General features: G+C 41.2%; 1 protein-coding gene and 1 pseudogene across 1 annotated transcript in view; one reads left to right on the forward strand and one right to left on the reverse strand.

Moving 5' to 3' along the window:
• The window catches only part of Klhl6 (kelch like family member 6), a 57429-nt gene that overhangs the window by 22600 nt on the left and 15287 nt on the right, over nt 1-19542 (forward strand). Inside the window, exon 2 of the mRNA XM_074073652.1 lies at nt 5396-5561. Within this exon, the coding sequence (XP_073929753.1) occupies nt 5396-5561 (166 nt within the window). The remainder of the gene's footprint in view (nt 1-5395; nt 5562-19542) is intronic.
• LOC141423281 (WW domain-binding protein 11 pseudogene) overlaps nt 647-19542 on the reverse strand; it is a 110580-nt pseudogene continuing 91684 nt past the window's right edge.

Consider the following 19542-nt stretch of genomic DNA (forward strand, 5'->3'; position numbering starts at 1 on the left):
CCAGTGCATCTCTTCTGTGTGCTTGTATTTTGCTTACGAAGTGTGCCTTTGCTCTCTGTATTGCTGTTGAATAAAACTCTGCCTTATATCTTGGTCTGAAATTCCTTTCTGAGCCAGAGGCAAGAATCAGTGGGGCCCAAGAGTTGAGGTCTCCCCTGTTCTGAGGACCTCCCCAGACCGCCCCCTGGACTGACCCTTAGTGACAGATAGATTGAGAACTTTCCAAGTCTTTAACTTCTGGTTTCTTTTTGCTTAAAAATCCCATTTTCAGTTAATCTCTGTCCCCTTGCATTTAACTCTAAGCAGTTGGGAGGAACTTAGCTACTCCCAAAACTTAATTCAGCAATCCCCTCAGTTGAATATTTAATTTCATCGCTCATCAGTTCTGTCTTCCACAAACCCAAGAACACAGCTCAGCTGAGTGTTTTGTCACTTTATAACAAGGGTCACCTTTTGTTCAGTTTTCAACATGTTCTTTATTTCCAGCTGAGACCTTATGAGAATGATCTTGACTGCCCATCTTCCCACTGGCATGCAATCTAGGCCTTTTCTAGCATTTACCTCAAAACTCCTACAGCCTCTGCTCATTACCCAGTCCCCAATCACCTCCCCCATTTTCAGTTATTTGTGACATCAGCCCCCCACTTCTCAGCATCAAGGTCTGTCTTAGTAATTTGCCATAACAAAAAAACCCAGAGGCTAAACAGATTAATCAACATAAACTTACTTTCTTTTTTTTTTTTTTTGATATATAACATTTATTTTTTCCAGGAAACAGTGGGAAATAATTTTAATCAGAGATTTATACATTTTCTTCCCACACATTCTGCTTTGTACTGGTAAATAACATTGTGATCCATTTCACTACAAGTAAAATATTACAAAATATTTACAAGAAAATATTAAAAATAACTCAAATACAAGTCAAGAAGAAATAAACTGGTTTTTTCAGAACTCTCACTCTGGAGCTTATAGCACACAAGAAGAGAGCCAAAACAAATAAGCAAATAAGATATCCTCGATCACAAATTTCCAAAGGCTTGGAGAAGGGGAAGGAAGGGGATGAAAATGGCGTTGTGAGAGGGAGAGGATGTTAGCAGCACTGCTTTAATAGCCAATCTCTTCTGAATGACACTCCCTCTGTGCAGTAAAGTCCCATCAATGCTAATCTTTAGGATTCCTTGAAATCAAATTAGAAAATACCCTGACAGTGAAAGAAGCTCTTTCAATGTAATTAGAGCCTCTTATTCCATGAACCACTGTTGGGAAGCCTGTCTGGCATCAAAAGCTGTCACAGCAGCCCTTCCATCTCTTTCATGAAAGCTTCATAAAATCATCCTTAGTTTGTACTGAGACAGACACAGAAGGATCAGATTTGGGGGGTGCTTTGGCAAGAGGCACAGCAGAATCATCCTCTGACTTTCTTTGGGGAGCAGCGATCAACCTTTATTCTCCTGATGTACCCTCAGTGTGGTGGGCACAAATCGAGTAATTTCTGCCTTGGGATTAGTGGTCTGTGGCTTAGCACTGATGTCTGCTGTGGCTTTCTTCTCAATGGTGGCTGCACTTGCATCGTCCGCCTTGGATCGCTGAATCAGGTTGGGTGGGGCACTTAGTACCCCAGGGTTCAGCAAGGGAGCTGGTGGGAAAAGCCCATGTGGGGCAGGTCCAAGTGGAGGCCCCAAAGGTGGGAGCATCATACCAGGATGAGGTGGGGGACACCTGGAGGTGCAGGAGGAGGTAGCCTTGGCAGGGGTCCTCAAGGAAGAGGGCCAGGAAGCAGACCTGGAGGTGGACCTGGGGGAGGACCAGGAAATGGGCCTGGTGGTGGTCCTGGGGGTAAAAGTCGTGGTAAAGGACCTTGGAGTCCTGACATTCCAGGTGGTCTCAGGAATGGAGGAGTCCCTAGAGGTGGCCCAGGAGGCTGTAAAGGTGGAGCAGGTGGTGGTCTAAGAGGTGGTGTTCCTGGCATGGGAAGTGCTTGTATCTGAGAAGGCAGAACGGACTGTGGGAGAGCCTGCTGCTGTGAAGAAGCAGTAACTGTGCTGTCAGAATAAGAATCATCGATGTTGTTTCTGTGATGCTTTTCTGCTTCAGAATCGTGTTCTTCATCATCCTCTGAGGGTCCCTCTACTTCCTTCCCCTCCTCAGGGATTTCCTGACCTGCCATTTGAAGCTTCAGGTCTTGAAGAGGAGTCGGCTCCCTTATGTTCATTTTCTTCCTTGATTTTCCAGGCCTATCTGCAAATCGTACACTCAGACTTGACTTTTTCTCTTCAGTGTTGTCTCGCTCACTGTCACCAGGTGGAACACCATGTCCACCAAGAGGAAGGATAGAAACTGCTCGAGTTGGAGGCCCATAAGCTGAGGTCTTCTTAAGGATGGAGGGAGGCTGGGCACCAGGAAGTGGAATGTCCTGGATCAAGATGTTGGAAGGAGCAGGTGGCACATCTGGCCAAGGAATCCTCTCTGCTTCCACATGCTGGGCGTTCTTGACAGCATCAAAATATTGGCTAAGTTAGGCCCCCTTCTGTTCATATTCTAATTCTAGCTTTCTCAGTTCTTTGTAAATATCTCGATTCTCTGAATATGTTCAAAGGTCTCACGTAGCTTTTTATGCTCGTCTTTCAGTACTTTCTCATTTAGCTGTGGCTGTTGTACTGAGTTAAACTCCATTTCATCCAATTTCTCCATGTCCCAGATAATTTGTTTTGGATCTTTCATCTTCAAAATTGCAGCTTGAACCATCATGCACTCTTTTTTGGTCTTCGTTACTTCTCTTTTTCTGGCTTCCTATCGGGCTTGGTCTGTAGAGTTCATAAGTTTCCACTCTCGGTGGACGATGTTGATCTCCGTCTCATGTTGATAGTTTACATGGTTCACTTGAATAAGTGAAAGTTTATAATGAATATTAAAAAAAGAAAGACACTATTGCTGGGCTCCCAAGACTGTGAGAAGCAGGGAGGTGGTGATTCCCAGCCTCTTTTACTTCGTAGGGGCCTTCACCTCTGCCTCTCAGTCAATTACCCAGCCACTGCCATCTTGAGACCTCGTGCCCCTCTGCCATCCTTATGTCACTTCCTGTTCCTATGGCTGATGATCTCTTCGAGTTGTTCTCATAAATTCACTTTCTTACAGTTCGGGAGGCCAGAAGTCCAAGATCAAAGTGTAGGTAAGGGTGAAGTGAGGGTTCTCTTTCCTGACTTGCCAGTGGCTTCCTACTTGCTGTGACCTCACATGGTAGAGAAAGAGAATTCTGGCCTTTCTTCCTCTTCTTATAAGAACATCAATGCTATCAGCTTCAACCTTATGACTTCATTTAACTATAATTAATTTCTGAAGCCCTGTCTACAAATACGGTCACATTGGGGGTCAGTTTCAGTGTATGAGCTGGGATGGCAATCCAGAGCACGACCTATTATTTATTTGTTTGTTAGTTTGTTGGTTGGTTGGTTTCTAGAGATTGGGTCTTGCTATATATCCCAGAGTGGCCTCCAACTTGTGAACCTCCTGTCTCAGCATTCTGAGTACTGGTGTGTCCCACCATGCCTTGCTTTACTTAATATTTAAATCCCAATATCTTACAAAGAGTTGTACTCTATAAATACGTGGTGAGTTAAGAGAAATTGAATTCTGGATCCTCCCAAGAGTTGTTTTTACAAACTGTACTCTCCTAGCTCATAGGATTTTGGGGGTTTCACACCATTGGGAAAGAAAGACAGAGTGAACAGGTTTTTGTAAGAATGGGACTGAAGGAATTGTCTCAGCTACAGGTATTAAGGACTAGTCTCATGGAGTAAGAATGTTGTGAGGCTTTTCTTCATTTTCAAGGGAAATGAGGAAGTGGTGGTACTGGAATTTGAACTCAGGGCCTTGTGTTTGCTAGGCAGGTGCTCTGTCATGTGAATTAGGCCCTTTACCTTCCATCTAGTTTTTTGTTTGTTTTTATGGGACTGGGATTTTGAATTCAGGGCTTTGTGCTTGCAAAGCAGCCACGCATCCAGTCCATTTTTCTTTGGTTATTTGCTGAGATGGGGTTTTGCAAACACTATTTGTGCCATCTGGCCTTGAACCATGATCCTCCTGATGTCAGCCTCCCAAGTGGCTAGGATTACAGGCATAAGCCACTGGCACCCAGCTGCATCTAATTTTTAATGCAAAGAACAGCAACAATTCTTCTGAGCATTTGGATTTATCAAAATATATATCACAAGGATTGTGAATTACTCAACTGACCAAAATTGCCTCTCTATGCATTGACCAAGCTCCCTGTGCAGATCACAGTGCAGCAGCCATGCTGGTAAGCATTTTTGGCCTCAACCATAGATTAGCTTCGTGCTCCCACTCATGTTTTTCTTTCTTCTTGCCCTCTACTTTTAATTTTGCAATCTTGCCATATTTTGGTACATTTTATGTTTCCAGAATTCCAAAAATCTTTTTAGAAGCATGGTAAGGTTTAAATGCATTGAAAAATAAAGTTGATCACACATTTCCTGGGAAGAACTAACAGTTCAAATGTCAAAGTCTAAGAAGCATGATAAATTCACCTATGAGCCTGGCATGGGGTGGGGAAAAATCTGTATATTTCTCCTTATCTATTAGTTAATGAACTAAGCCTTAACAATAAAGTTTAGGAATAGCTATTAAAAATCTGTATTGCAAATGAGAAAACAATTTCATGGAGATTAAGTAACGTGTCAGCTTGGAGAGTTCAAATCCAAGTCCATCTGATGTTAAAACCAGCATCCTTTCTATCCTGTTTCCCTCCTTCCAAGACAGAGGCTAACTATCTAAAGTCCAGTCCTGAGCAGGATGCAAGAAAGAGAGGGAACAAGAAAGGCATAGGCCAGAAGTGAGACAGAGCAATGACCTTGGGGAGCTCTGTCCTGGGATGGGGAAATTCAAGGCTCCCAGCTATAATTGGGAGTCCATTGACAAGGATCCAGTCTCTGGGGTGAGAAGTATCTGCATGAGCCACTTGCACTGCTCGGGGGGAATTGAGTCCTGGGTGGCCAGGCTAGAATGGTAGGCCAGGATCCTGGTCAGAAGAGAGCTGGTGTGAGAACTGAGAACTGAGTTAGAAACCCTGTGTGGTGCTGGTATTGACTAAGAAAGAACAGTTGAGGCCTGGGAATCTCATAACGTCCCCAGAATGTTACTCAGCACCTTGAGCCTGTAAAATAGATCTGGGACTGGTTTGGGGACCACAGCTGGCACTGGTGGAGCAGCAAGTTCAGTTCAGTAAGTGCTTTCTGAGGGTCTGATGTGCAATCATCCCAGGTTCTGGCCTTGAGGGCCTCATTGCTCCAGGAGGGCAGACTTGTCTGAAAGGGCATCTCTAGGTCCGGAAGCAAGGGTCCTGGTGGGATTCACACTCACACTTACTCTCTTCCAGGGCCATGTTCTGCAATGACCTGAAGGAAAAGCATGAGAAGAGGATCATTATCAAAGGTGTGGACGCTGAGACCATGCATACTCTCCTGGACTACACGTACACCAGCAAGGCGCTCATCACCAAGCAGAACGTCCAGCGGGTCCTGGAAGCCGCCAACCTCTTCCAGGTGAGTGAACAAACAAGCTTGGTGCCCTCTTCTGAAGTAGGTGAAAACAGTGTGTCCTCAGACACCTTTGTGGGCTGGCTCCCATGCCTGTATCTGAACTTTCTGTCTCTGTGATGGGACTACACTTGGCTCCTGGCTCTAGGACAACGAGTGTAACTTGTAGCAGCCCACACTTCATGTTCACAATCTCTGATTCCTAGCACAACTGGGGAGGTGATTATTCACTCCGGTTTTGGGTGGACAAGTAAGGCCACACAGAAGCTAAGTGACAAGGATGCAATATGAACCCTGGGCTTTCTCGGTCCAGGGTCCACATCACTTGCTGCTACTCCATGCCTTTTCTCCAGCAGTAGTATCTAGGTTCTGGTGTGGCTAACACTTTGTAGTATCTGTGAAAGAATATTGAGAAGTATGGGGTATTACTGAAGATGAGGTAGAGGACTCTCAGGATTAAATTTTAATTAGTTAATTAGTTTTGCAGTACTAAGGTGTGAACTCAGAGCTTTGTGCTTGCTCTACCTCCTGAGTCATGCCCCCAGCCCTTTTATGCTTTAGTTACTTCTTAGACAGGTTCTTTGAGATAGAGTCTTGCTAACTGTTCTTTTTTTTTTTTCTTTTGCCTAGGCTAGTCCTCCTATCTCTGCCTCCATAGTAGCTGGGATTATAGACATAGGCCACCAGGTCCAGCTCATTTAAGTTTTATTTTAAAATAACATTTGTTGTTTCCATTCAATAATATCTGCTTCACTCTGGTTATAATAATGGCATTCACTTCATAAAATAATTAGATCCATAGATGATGTCAGTTGAATCCACCAATATAACAAGGGTCCCGTTCAAATTTCCATCTTTGCCTAGGTCTAGGATTACACCATTGAACCTGATTCCATTGGGTTAAGACAGAGGTTGTCTCATTGCTTGGACACTGAGAATGACCTGTCATGTCATTCTCAGGGACCAGGAACAAACATTGGATCATGTGCATGGTTTGGCACTTTTGGAGGTGACATCCACTTAAGTCATCAGTGGATTAGCAGTTCAGGGGAGACAGAAAGCCAAAGTCTGGGATGGTAAGGACCTCTGAGGGGTCCCGGGTCTGAGACTGTTGGCAGTGGGTTTAGCTTTGTTGAGGCTGGAGACTGAGCAGAATTTATAAGGTGTGGCAAAGAAGGGAGGGTGGAAAGAAGGTAGAAAATCAACCATAAAATATATCTAATGAATTCCGAGTAACAAGTATCATAATTTCTTTGTGCTCCAGTTTCTTTCTTGGTAAAATAAGGTGATACTAGGGTCTATTACATAAAGTTATAATATTTTTTCAATGTTCATAATGATGTCTGATACATGGTAAATACTGTATGTATGTTTATAATATTATTACCTATTACCTATTATATTTTAGGAGACTAGTGTTCTGTTGGATGCACTGTTTTTAAACTACATGTTTTGTAATCATCTTTCATGTCAGATGCATTTCTGTAATGACAATTACAATAGGTGAATGAAATTCAATAATAAAATAATTCAGTGGGTCAGGCTGTTTTCATCTACTTGACTACTCAAAACAATGCTATCATAAAAATTCTTTTACTTTTCCTTCATTTGGATGAGATAAATGTCCTAACAGGAATAAAATGAAGTAAGGACATGAATAGGTAATGTACAAAAGAAAAAGATCAAATGGTCAACAATTATATTTTTTAAACACCAAACTTTATTAGTAATCCAAAAGGCAAATTAAGTATGGAAAACTTTCTGGAAGTCACTTTGGAAACAGAAAAAAATTGAAGATCTAATTATGGGTTTTCAAAGTAGGTTATAAAATAACTCTGCAGTGGATTGGATTGTGTTCCCCAGAAAGATATGCCCAATGTGACCTTATATGGAAATTGAGTCTTTGCAAATGTAACTAAGTTAAGGATCTCAAGGTGAGATCCAAGGACTTGTGTCCTTTTAAAAGAAAGGAGAGGGAGATTTGACACAGAGACATAGAGAGAAGCCATGTGAAGATCTAGGCAGAGACTAGAGTTGAGCAGTCTCAAACCAAGGAACACAAGGAGTTGCCAACAGCCACCAAGAAGCCAGGAAAGAGGCATGGGGCAGATTCTTCTGCAGAGCCTCTGGAGGGAACCAACTCTGTCTACACCTGGATTTTGGAGCTGTGGTTTCTGGAACATATTGTGAGAAAACCAATTTCTGATGATTTAAGCTGCCAAGTTTGTGTTAGTTTGTGGTGGCAGTCCTAGGACACTAACATGAACTTAAAAAACCAACTATAAAAGGTGGAACTTTGGGAGGTTAGTAGTTGGTCAGCCTGGAGCTGTCATGAATGGAATTAGTGCTCTGATTAAAAAAAAAGCCCCTCCCCCCGAGCTTTCTTTGCCTCTTTCTGTCATGAGGATACAACAAAAAATCAACCCTGTACAACCTGCAAGATGGTCTTCACAGAATCTGACCATGCTGGTACCCTGCTCAGACTTCCAACCTCCAAAACTAAAGAAGTTTAGTAGAAATAAGTTTCTTACTAAATTTTTCAATGGCTATTCATAAGTCACTCAGTCTGTGCTACTTTATTATAGCAGCCTAAATAAAGACCTTGTCTTTGTCTTTCTTGTGTTCTCCATCAAAGTTAGATAATATCTTTAATAGAATACTATAAAAAGAGTACATAGGAATTGGAGTTTTGGAGACTTAAACATCAAAAATATTTTTGTTCTATTGTCTATACTTGATCATCTACACTTGATTGATTGTTTGAGTATAAAATTCAAGGGTGACAATTTTTCTTTTGGCATTTTGAAGACACTGCTCCATATTATTACGTATCACATAATTTATAAGGATGGGCTCCTATTTATCCCATGCTTTTAAATATATTTATTTCACCTATGTCGTATTGTAATCACTTTTTCATGGCAATAGATTCATTTCTGCAGTAGCAGTAAGTTTTAGGTCTTTTTTTCATTCATTGTAACTATAATAGAGTCTTTCAACTTGAAGGCTCATGTCTTTCAATTCTGGAAGTTTTCTTGTATTATTTTATTGCTATCTTTTTTCCTAATCTTTTTTTGCTTAGCAATGTCTTATTTGCTTAGCTATTCTTTTTTTATTAGTAACGGATTTCATGATAACATTTCCACACATGAATATAATATACTTTGATTATATTCACCCCCTCTGTTATATTTTCTTCTTCCCCCTCTTTCTGTCTTGCACATCCCTAATAGTCTCCCTTTTACTTTCATGTCCTTTCTCACCTTAATTCCACACATGAGAGAAAACATGCAATTCTTATCTTTGTGAGAATGGCTTACTCTGCTGAACATGATGACCTCCAGTTCCACCCACTTTCCCACAGCAGTATAATTTCATTCATCTTTAGGGCTGAGTAAGACTCCATTTGTGTCAATATACACATATGTCACAATTTCTTTGTCCATTCATCCACTGGTAGTCACATAGGCTGATTCCATAAACTGGCTATTGTACACAATGCAGTGATAACCATGAATAGGGATGTGCGGGCATCCCTATTGTATGCTGACTTTGATTCTTCTGGGTACATACACAGAGGTGGTACAGCAGGATCATATCGTAGTTCTAGTTTTAATTTTCTGATGCCAATTTCCATAGTAACTGCACAAATTTATATTCCCCTCAACAGTGTCTATGACCCCCATCCTTATGACAATTTTTATTGTTTGTGTTTTGATGATAGGCATTCTGACTGGGGTAAGATGGAATCTCTGTGTTCCTACTCCTTTATCTATTCTCTCTGTTGGAGCTGTTATTAATGAGGTGTTGGACTTCCTGGATTTATTTTTTCTCACTTTCTCTGTTCATATGAACTAACATTCACCCCTTTACCATACAAGGTAATAGTCACAGGACCCAGAGATAATCACATGGACATACCTTTTGGGGATCCACCATTCGACCCATTGCAGAGGATTTCTTCAAATATTCTTCTGATGATTTGATCTTTGGCTGTCCAGTCATGTTTCAGATGGGAGCTTTAATATGCTAGTTGAAGCTCTGTGTATGTGGGTCAGGTGGGGGGCTGATGGGCTACCTGGTGACCTGTCAGTTTTCTTTCTCCTGGGGATTCCTACACACCAGTATCTGTTGGGCTTTTAGTGGCATTGCTCAGTTTCTTCAGATAAGGATCCTCAGTCTCCTGCCCAGGGGTTACCAGCAATCCGTGTAGATTAGGGACTGGTTTGTGGGTGGGAGTGCAAATCTTTTTTAATCCCCCTATTTTCAGTATGATGTCTCATGTGACTTCTTCAGTTTCTGGTGTCCTTGAGTGCAGAACCTCTCTGGTTTGATTTCTCCAGAGAATAAACCCTCTTTTCCAGTGGGGGTGGGAGTAGGAATTGTTGGACTACAGAAGATAGTCTAGGAGAGGACAGGTGACTTGACAAATTCTTTTTGTTTTGAGTCAGGGTCTTTCTTTGTAGCCTAGACTGGCCCCAAACTTGTGACTCTCCTGTTTTAGCCTCTGGAGTATTGGGACTACAGGTATGCAGCACCACACACAGCTGAGGCCTGACAACTTCTTAAACCCACCTATCCTTGTTTTCCTTGCTCCTCAAGACTTTATTCCTGCTCTTATGGGTTCTGAGGGACAAATTTGTTCCCTTTGGGCACTTGATCTGACCTTCTTCCCCTTAGCAAAGTCACTTGCTAGTCTTTGTGCTCTGTGGTTTAGGGTTATGATGTTTCCTGGGTTTGTTGAGAATGGTGTTTATGTTTCTTTTTTTTCATTCTCCTTTCAGTTTGGGGTGATAGTAAAGACTGCAATCTTTTGTAATGCATGTTGAAAATATTTTCCATTGGTCATTTGACTCATGGTTTTTAATTATAGATTTTTTTTCATGTATAAAAAAATTTAGTTACATCTATTAATCATTTCCTTGATGTTTTTTGCTTTTGGCATGCACTTTTATAAAGTCCTTCTATTGCTTATTCATATACTTATTCACTTATAACTTCACTTTGCCTTATTATGTTTACTCTTTAAATCTTTAATATACTGGAATTATTTTGGTGTAAAGTATTTTTTCCTCTCTTATTCCTCTTCCTTCTCCCATCTTCTCCAAGTCATGAGCTTCAGTAGAGAGGTTGGTTTTGATGAGAGAGGTGGCTGAGAACAGATATAGGACAGCGACAGGGAAAGCTCTGCTCATGGTTGATTCCTGTATACTGGAAATCCCTCACCTCAAAGTTTTCCAAGTCTCTTTCACTTTCTAGGTAAAAAATAGTCAGTTTCACTCTGAGGCTATTTACTTCCTGTGTTAATGCTCATGAAGCTGAGAGAAAAGTGCTGTGGGCTTCTAGACACTTGTTTACCCCACTGATTTCCATGGCCTCTGGACTACTTGTTGCTGAGTCTCAGACACAGGAAATGGGGACAATTTTCATGCCTTCAACGCACAAAAAAAGGACAGAAGTTTATAGGTTGTTGAAATCACTTTGTGGTTTTTAAAACCTATTTTTTTTGAAAGGGTAAACATGCCCAGGTTCCAACCAGGAATATGAAAGGGAAGGTAATGACATTTGTCCTCTGTCATTGTTAACAGTGCCCTGCTGGTCTTTTTATTCTATGCACATCCAAGTTGGTATGTATGCATGCTACTCCCACTCATTGTCCTCAGTTTAAAAACACAAAAGTTGATATACTTCATTATGTATTTTGGTGAGTTTTATAGGTCAGTATATGTAGAGCTGTGCTTTTTTTTCCTCACCCCAATGACCACATTATATTGTTGGGGTTTCCTGAGCTGAGAACTGTATCCAGTTATCTATAATGATCTCATATAAGACAGAAGGGGTGGAGTGGAAAAGACACGGGCTTTGGAGTTAGACAGATCTGGGTTTAACCACCAGTCAGTTGTTTATTTGCTGTGTGGCTACAGACTATTTAAATTTTCTGAGGCTCTTTCTTCTTCTTTTTAAAATTAAGATGATAATACATGGTAACTTTCAAGGAGAGTTACTAGGAGGATTAAATGAGATGCTATCTATAAAGTATTTGACATATAATAGATGCCAACTGAAAATTTTCCCCCATCATCTTTGTGTTAATTAATTTATGTTATTTTGGATAGTTTTTACCTTGGATAAATTGGGCTCACATTGAACTATGAGAACATTTCTTTAAGTCATCCCTAAATCTTGTTTTTTTAATCTTAGGTTAGGATTTTAAAAGAACTTGTTTAAAAGGTTTGTATGATACATTATTGGAACAATGAAGTAGACAGGTGTCTTATTTCAGTTAACTCAGAGTTATATGTAGAGAAAAGTGTGCCAGAGTTGGCATTTTGTCTTGTCATTTTAGGACATCCACAGAAGTTGATACCACCTTTGTGGAAATGAAATCAATGAATACCAGAATATCTGGTGTCTCCCACCCCTAAAGAGTTCTTATTTTATTTTATTATTTATTTATTTTTGGGGGGGACCAGAACAGGGGCTTGAACTCAGGGCTTCACACTTGCTAGGCAGGAGCTCCACCACTTGAGCCATGCCTCCAGTTTTGCTCGGGTTATTTTGGAGATAGGGTTTTGCTTTTTGCCTAGATCAGCCTGGACTGTGATCCTCCTATTTTAAGTTTCTTGCTGTAGTTGGAAGGACTGGCACATGCCACCATACCCAGCTACTGATTGAGATGGGTCTCATGAACTGTTTGCCTGGGCTGGCTTTGAACCTTGATCCTCCCGATCTCAGCCTTCCAAGTAGCTACATAGGCGGAATCACTGGCACCCAATGGTAATAAAAATTTCTAAATCTTCACACCACTGATGTGACTCAGATGCTTTCTCATTTTCTGCCTCTCTTTTTAGGTCTTCTCTGAGTCTCCTCCTGTTACTTACCAATTGCTTCTTTCCCAGTCAGAAAGAGACAATTTGTTGAGCCAGCCAATCGCCATTGTTGCTGTTTGGGAAGAGCATTTCATATGAGGCAAGTGCTGGCCCATTCACAGATGAGTTGCCTATCCTGGCATGGGACAGTTCTGTTAGAGGAAAACTTTAGTGTGGCGTGTGTTGACTTACCTGCTCACCACAGGAACTTTGTGGCAAACTGGCCATGATATTTTGGCTCATTATAGGGAGAAACAAATTTTCCCTGAGTAGTTTTTGGAAGAGTAAAGGTAAGAGATCTATGTAAAAGGAAAGGCCCAAGGGACATGTTCTCATGTGAGATTGGGTCATTAGATGACTATCACCCAGCAGGGACTCTAGAGGAGCAAATGTCTGTCTCTTACTTAACTGGATATCCAGTCTTCTGAGTTTTAGATAAGCAAGGCAGTCAGAATGCACAGACCTTGCACAATGACCATAAGAACTTGCCAAGATTTCTCAATCTTAGAGAACCTCACCGTGTTTGTTGCTTTCATTTTTATCCATTTATTTTCATTTTATTATAAAAATTCATGGGCAAATAAGGGCTTGAGAGCTTCTCTGCAGGGCAGTAAGAAGACTTAAGGTAGGGAGACCATACCCACTTGCATTTAGTCTTAGAGCAGAAGGATTCCTACAACATAGAGCAGTGTGCTGGAATCAGCAGCTTAAAAGAGGAAACTTCACCAGGCTATTCCCTGAAGCTGATGTGAGGAAAGAAAGGGGGACATGGTGGTGGGGCTGATTACCTTGCCTGGCTTGAGAAGAGCCAGTGGTACCTCCATTGTACCTTCGGGACAGTGATATAACGTTTGTCAGGTGGCATTTGGAGAGACTTTGAAGATCCTGGCATTGCATTTTCTCTATTATTTCTTTTGTTTTTGTCTGGATGAATGCTCATAAGACCAATGTGGCCGAGATAGCTATGTGGTCAGTGGCCAGTCTGATGACCTAGGGTGGCTCTTGACTTAACCAACACCTAGGAATATGGTAGGTACTCTGTAAATACTGACTGAATAAATGAGTGTGTGCATGAATGCATCAGTGTGTGCCACTCTTGTTTTCCACTGGCGGAGTGTGAGGGCTTCCTCAGAACTGCTCAAAACCCCAGCAAAAATTGCTCGTCCTTCCTCAAGGGGACAGTAAGCAGCCCAAACTTGGTTTTCAGAAATGTCATAGGCTAACAGAAAAGGATGTATCTCACAGGTTAATTCTGATAATTGGCTCATTTTAAAGTACCTACTATATGTCAGACACCTAGGAAAAGGTAGGTTTCATTACTGTAATGTGAAACAGACTTCTGTTGTCATTGACAGGGACTACACATTATACCTACTCAACATCAGAGCAGCCGGCCACTCCAGGCAATAAAGCCAGCTCAACCATGTCCCCAGATAAAGTCACCCTGCTGAATGTCTGATGTGCTGAGTCATTAAGTACCACCTGTGACACTTGCCCATTGAGTGTGGCCACAAAGGTCCTCTATTGTGTGCTGCTAGCATGATGGAGCCACCACTATGTCTTCTGAAACTTGGGTCTGTTTGTTGTCCGAATCTTGGCCACACTCACCTCAGCCTTGATCCTTTTCCCCTGACTGCACTCGCAAGGTTAGTCCATTTCTGCAGGTACCTTGGCACCCGGCATCTGGTCCACCTGAGTGAGCAGGTCTTTTGCGGGACTTAGCGCCTTCGTTTTGTTCTCTCTCCATTTGGCTTCCAGGAACCAGCAGACTTCTTAGCTAAATCCAGAGAAAGGACTGAAAAGAGAGAGAAGAGAAAAGAGCCTGTCCATCCTGGGGTTTGGGGAATTCTTCCCACAGCTTGGGAGCTGGTACACGGCCTGGGAGAGGGGAAGAGAGGTGAGGATGGAAGATGAGGAACAGTGGTAATTTATTATTTTTAAGTAGGAAGGACCTTTTTAAATACCAATTCAGAACTCACAGGAAAAGAGCTTTACTTTTAATATCTATTGTTTGAGAATAAAGTGGTAACAAAAAATTGCAAAAAATTTGGAAACATTTTGAGGTAAATTTGAATTGTATTAATCTCATCAACTGACCCTACATGCACACTGATTTTTTTGGAAGTGCAGTTAAGAATACCAATGCTTCATAGACCTTTTGTAATAACTCTAAGGTCACTTGTGTACTGCGATTGATTAAATTGCTGATTCAGACTAAAATAGGTCTTGGTTATTGTGGACTGGAATTGCAGGAACCTCAAGGGAGGTGTAGAACCATCTGGTGAAATCCATAAAGTTTTGGAGAATGCAAAGAGGAAGAGGGGCAGGAAGATGGGGAGCAGGGGATGCATCCCCTTTTTCATTCTTATTTTTATCAGCTTGTATCAATTTCACATTCTAATAGAGTTCAGTGTGATCTTACCATATGGACATTTCTGTATGCACTAATCAAATCCAACCTCCTTTTCCCCACTTCTCACTATTCTGCTTTCAGATTAACTTTTTTTTTTAAGTTTCCACATATGAGAGAGAACATTTGAAACTTATCTTTCCATGGTGTTTGGCTTATTTCACTGAACGTATTTATCCTTCAGCTTATCTATTTTGTTGCAAATAACAGGATTTCTTTCTTCTTTATGGCTGAATAATACTCCATTGTGTATGTACAACACATTTTCTTTGTCCATTCATCTGTGAATGAACACCCAGGCTGATTCTGTATCTTAGCTTTTGTGAATAATGGTGAAATAAACATGGGAATGCAGGTACATCTTGGTATGCTGATTTAATTTCCTTTGGATATCTATCCAAAGTGGAATAGCTGGATCATATGGTAAATCTATTATTAGTTTTTTGAGGAAAAGCAAAAGTAGACAAATGGAATTTTATCAAACTAAGAAGCTTCTGCATGGCAAAAGAAACAATGAACCCAGGGAGGAGACAACCTACAGGATGGGTGAAAATATTTGCTAACTATTCATCTCATACTATTCATCTTAATATCCAGAATATTTACAGAACTTAAAAACTTAACAATTGGACTGGGGTTGCTGCTCAAGTAGCAGAGTTCCTAACTACAAGCACAAAGCCCAGAGTTCAAGCCTTAGTACTGCCCCAAACAAAACAACAAAAACTTAACAACAAAAAATAAGCCAATTAAAAAGTGGACGACTGATGTGAATAGACACTTCTCACAAGAAGAAATAGAAATGAGCTCTATAAGACGGATACGTCTCATGGGAACTCAGGCGTTTTCAGGTGGTTTCTTTGGTTATATTTTCGTCTCCCTGTTGGACAGTCAGGTGCTGCAACATTTTGTTCATATGTTCCCTCAAACAGGAAACTGACGCTCTGTTGCCATTATCTGTCATTTCTCGGATCTACCAGACAAGATCATGGTACAGGCTGAGAAGGAAGATTCACCCTAAGGTCTTGAATAATCTTGAATGTGGAGAAGAAAAAAAAGTATTAACCTCCTCCTCATGATTGCCCTGCACACCAGCAAATTCCCAGCTGTGGGTCAGGATCTCAGGATGCTATCCAACGTCCCTCACACTCGAAAGTATTTGTTGAAGCATATTTTAGGGGAACTTAGGCAACTTAGAGGCCCCCCACTTGCCTTTGAGCTCATAGGTTTCTTTGGATTCTTCTGGCATCTTATTAGCTCAAGAATGCAAGTTACATAACAGGGTGACACCAGTGAAGAGAGTGAGCAAGCAGGGATCGTGAGGGTTCTCTCTTTCACCTACTAGCTGTGTGTCCTTGAAAAGTGTCCCTTGCTCTGAATTCTCTTATTTTCTCCACTATATAAATGCTAATACCTTCCTCTTTTTACTGTGCTAAATAAAATTGTTAAAAAATAAGCTTTATTTGTTAAATGCAATAACAGGTCAAAATGTCTAGTACAAGTCTTAAGATATTCCTGGTATGTGATAAACATTTTCTCTCTCTCATTCCCTTCTCTCTTTTTTTTTTGTCAGATTTTGTGCTAAATACTGCTAGAAATAAAGGCACACGTAGGACCTAGAATTGGCCTTTGAGATGCTAGTCTCAGGTGACTTTAGTACTAAGCAGAAATGTTACAGCTGTGCCCAAAGCAGGCTGGTAGTTGCCCAGAGGAGCACAGAGGGGGAGGAATGCATTCCATTTTGGGGGAATGGAGAAGCCATCAAGGAAGAAGTGACTTTTGAGAAAGAACACAGACAAGTGGGATTTCTCTACTTCTTCATTTCCATCCTTTCTTCATACACTATTATTTATCCAGAATTTTAAATGTCCAGAGGTGGGGAAAGTTACAAGCCCAGGCTCAAATCTGCTCTCTGGTTCTCTTGATTTTGCTCTCCCTCTTGTACTGACTTGGTTCTCAGGAGACTACGAGGGAGTATCCCAGTGTTTCCTGTAAACTTTATTATTTGAAAAAATGCTACATGTGCAAGAAAAGGCTTGCATACACATGTCAGGACTCACAGACACACTGGAGCCCATCTGTGGGTCCCAGGGTTAATAACTGAGTGAAAAAAACAGCCCTATGAAGACATCTATGATGTCCTAAAACACCCTATGATCACCATGGTTTTCACTTCTTTTTTTTTTTTTCCTGGGTAAACTTAAAAGGGAACTAAATTTTAAAAATTGGTCCAACTGGGCTCTGGACTCAAACTTGTCTGTGTGAGGAGCAGGGAATTTTAACAGAAGAGGGAGAGGGGTGTGCAGGCCAGGGAGATGGCATGAGCCTAGGAAGGCACTGAGGTAGGGAAGCGCAAAGAGATTTGGAGAAGGAGGAGGTGGGTCGCGTTGTGACTGGGATTTTTTGAGGGAGGGTCCTGGTGATGGCTGAGCCAGAGTGTGGATGGCTTGAAGGGTAGGAGTGGGGATGTCTTTGGCTTCAGGTAGTGGAATCCCTGTGCTATGGGACATGCTACCAATCACAATTGTAATTTTATATTCTTTGCATGATGATTTGCCTCCTCCATAATTTGTCAGCTCTCAGTTCCAAGGTACTACCTCCTGCTCACCCCTGAACCCCAGCAGGAGTTGACAGCCTCAGACATAATTGATGCTTGGTACATGAATGGGTGGGTGAATGGATGAATGAGGGTGCGTAGGATCAAAGTACATTTATATGCATGTATAGAAATGTCATGAAGAAACCCCCTTACTATGTATGGTTCGATATACACCAAAAAAACCTTTGACCCTGAATAAACTTATCTTAAAAGCAAATAAATACAAAAAATCAAACTTTTAAATTGTTTTAAAAAAACCCCAAACATTCCGAGTGTGAAGACAAGTTTGGATCAATGTTTCTAAAACACATGAGCTTTGGCCCTTGACTAGATTTTCTCTCTGGTTTCCTTCTTTGCTGAGCAATTGTCGTGGAGCAGGGATAGGAACTGGTATCTTCTTGGCCAGCCTGCCCTGTGTCTGGGCAGATCAGATCATCTGAACTCTTCAGGGCAGTTCAGCATCAGTGAGCCCTGACCTGACAACTTCCTTCATGTATTATTTGACCTGACACAGCTTGAAGTAATGTCAAAAAATGCATTTTTGGAATCAGTGACAGGTAACTCTAATTTTAGCTCTACCTTTTATAAGCTATAAACCTGAGGAGATTATTTCTCTGGATTTGGCTTCTTCATCTATAAAATAGTAATGATCATAGCACCTACATCGTTGTGATGATTAAATAACTCATTTTTACTTCTAAGAGTTTGGCAGACTGTCTTTTGTTGTTTTTTTACATTTAATTTTATTTTCTACTTGTGTACTTTAAAATCATGAGAAAGCATTTATTTTATATATTTTCCCTGATTTAGAAATATTCATGTTCAAGATAGAAAACTGTATATAGCAAGGTCTTTAAAAAAAAAAACCCTAAATCAATCACTTTATCTGTAACCATTATTAGCATTTTATGCATTACCATTTGGTAAGTCCTTTGTTCATGAGCAACTTCTCTATTTTAAAAGATAATTCTTAATTCTTCCTTTCACCCTGACCCCAGCTTCTAGAGGCCACCACTGTCACCAGTCTTGAATGCTTCCTCTCCCCCCCACCCCCCAGCCCCGGGCCAGAGTCTAAATACTTAGAGATATCCATTTACTTTTCATATCACTTGAAGCCAACATGGTGGACCACTCACTGTGAGTTCCCTTTCAGATGCCTCCATGGGCAGGGCCAGATAGGGCTCTGGTGACAAGTTCTGAGGGCTCAATGACACTTGGGCTTTGCGTGTATTTTTACTTTTTGAATGGAAAACCTGAAAACAACTAAGCAGGTGTTAGAATTCTCAGACTCAACTGTTTCCACAGTTGGTCAAGCGAGGAGCCAAGCTGCAGACAGTTGAGGCCCACAGACAGGGAGATCTGAGGCAGAAGTTAGGCTTTCTTCAATTTTGCATTTATTCTCAGGGCAAGGTTTCCAGAAGGTGCAATCTGACAGGGAAAGATCATACTTTGTGACTGAGAATGATCCAGAAAGTCAGGGCTATATGTCCCTAGGTTGCTCTGCTGTATAGGTTGAGCCCAAGTCAACTCAATCCACTCTAACACCAGTCCTGCCCCCATCCTCACCTTCAGGCCTCACAGCCCTGTGTCCTCCACCTCCTGTCATGTGAACCTCTCTCCTTCACACTGCACCTCACTCTGGTCATGTCTATTTCACCCATCCTCTCACCAGGACCTGTCTTCCCCACAAGGTCCTTCCTCTCAGCCTCCCTTGTCCTTTTCTTGATTAATTGACCAACTCAAGCACACGGAGAACTTGACTCTATAAGGGACACAGTGGAGAAAGGAGGGGAGATAGGAGATTGGACTGTCTTAGAGCTAAGCCCTAAGAATGACAAATAAGAATTAACAGATGATGCATTTGAGATTTCATCTGTAAAGAGAGTATTAAATAATATAGTGACTATGACAGAGGTTTGTAAGCTGTAAAGGCTATCCAAGCACCAGGGATTCATATTCTCATGAGGGGACATGGGAGCCAATCGTTACTTTTACAAATTAACTTTTAAATTATAAAAGTGATTCTAATTCATTTTAGGGGCTAAGGAAAGAAATTAAATATAAAATAAAGATAGAAAAATTCTCATGACCTTATTAGAGACTGTGGTTTTG

This window comes from Castor canadensis, chromosome 5 (assembly GCF_047511655.1).
Source record: "Castor canadensis chromosome 5, mCasCan1.hap1v2, whole genome shotgun sequence".
NCBI classification, from domain to species: domain Eukaryota; kingdom Metazoa; phylum Chordata; class Mammalia; order Rodentia; family Castoridae; genus Castor; species Castor canadensis.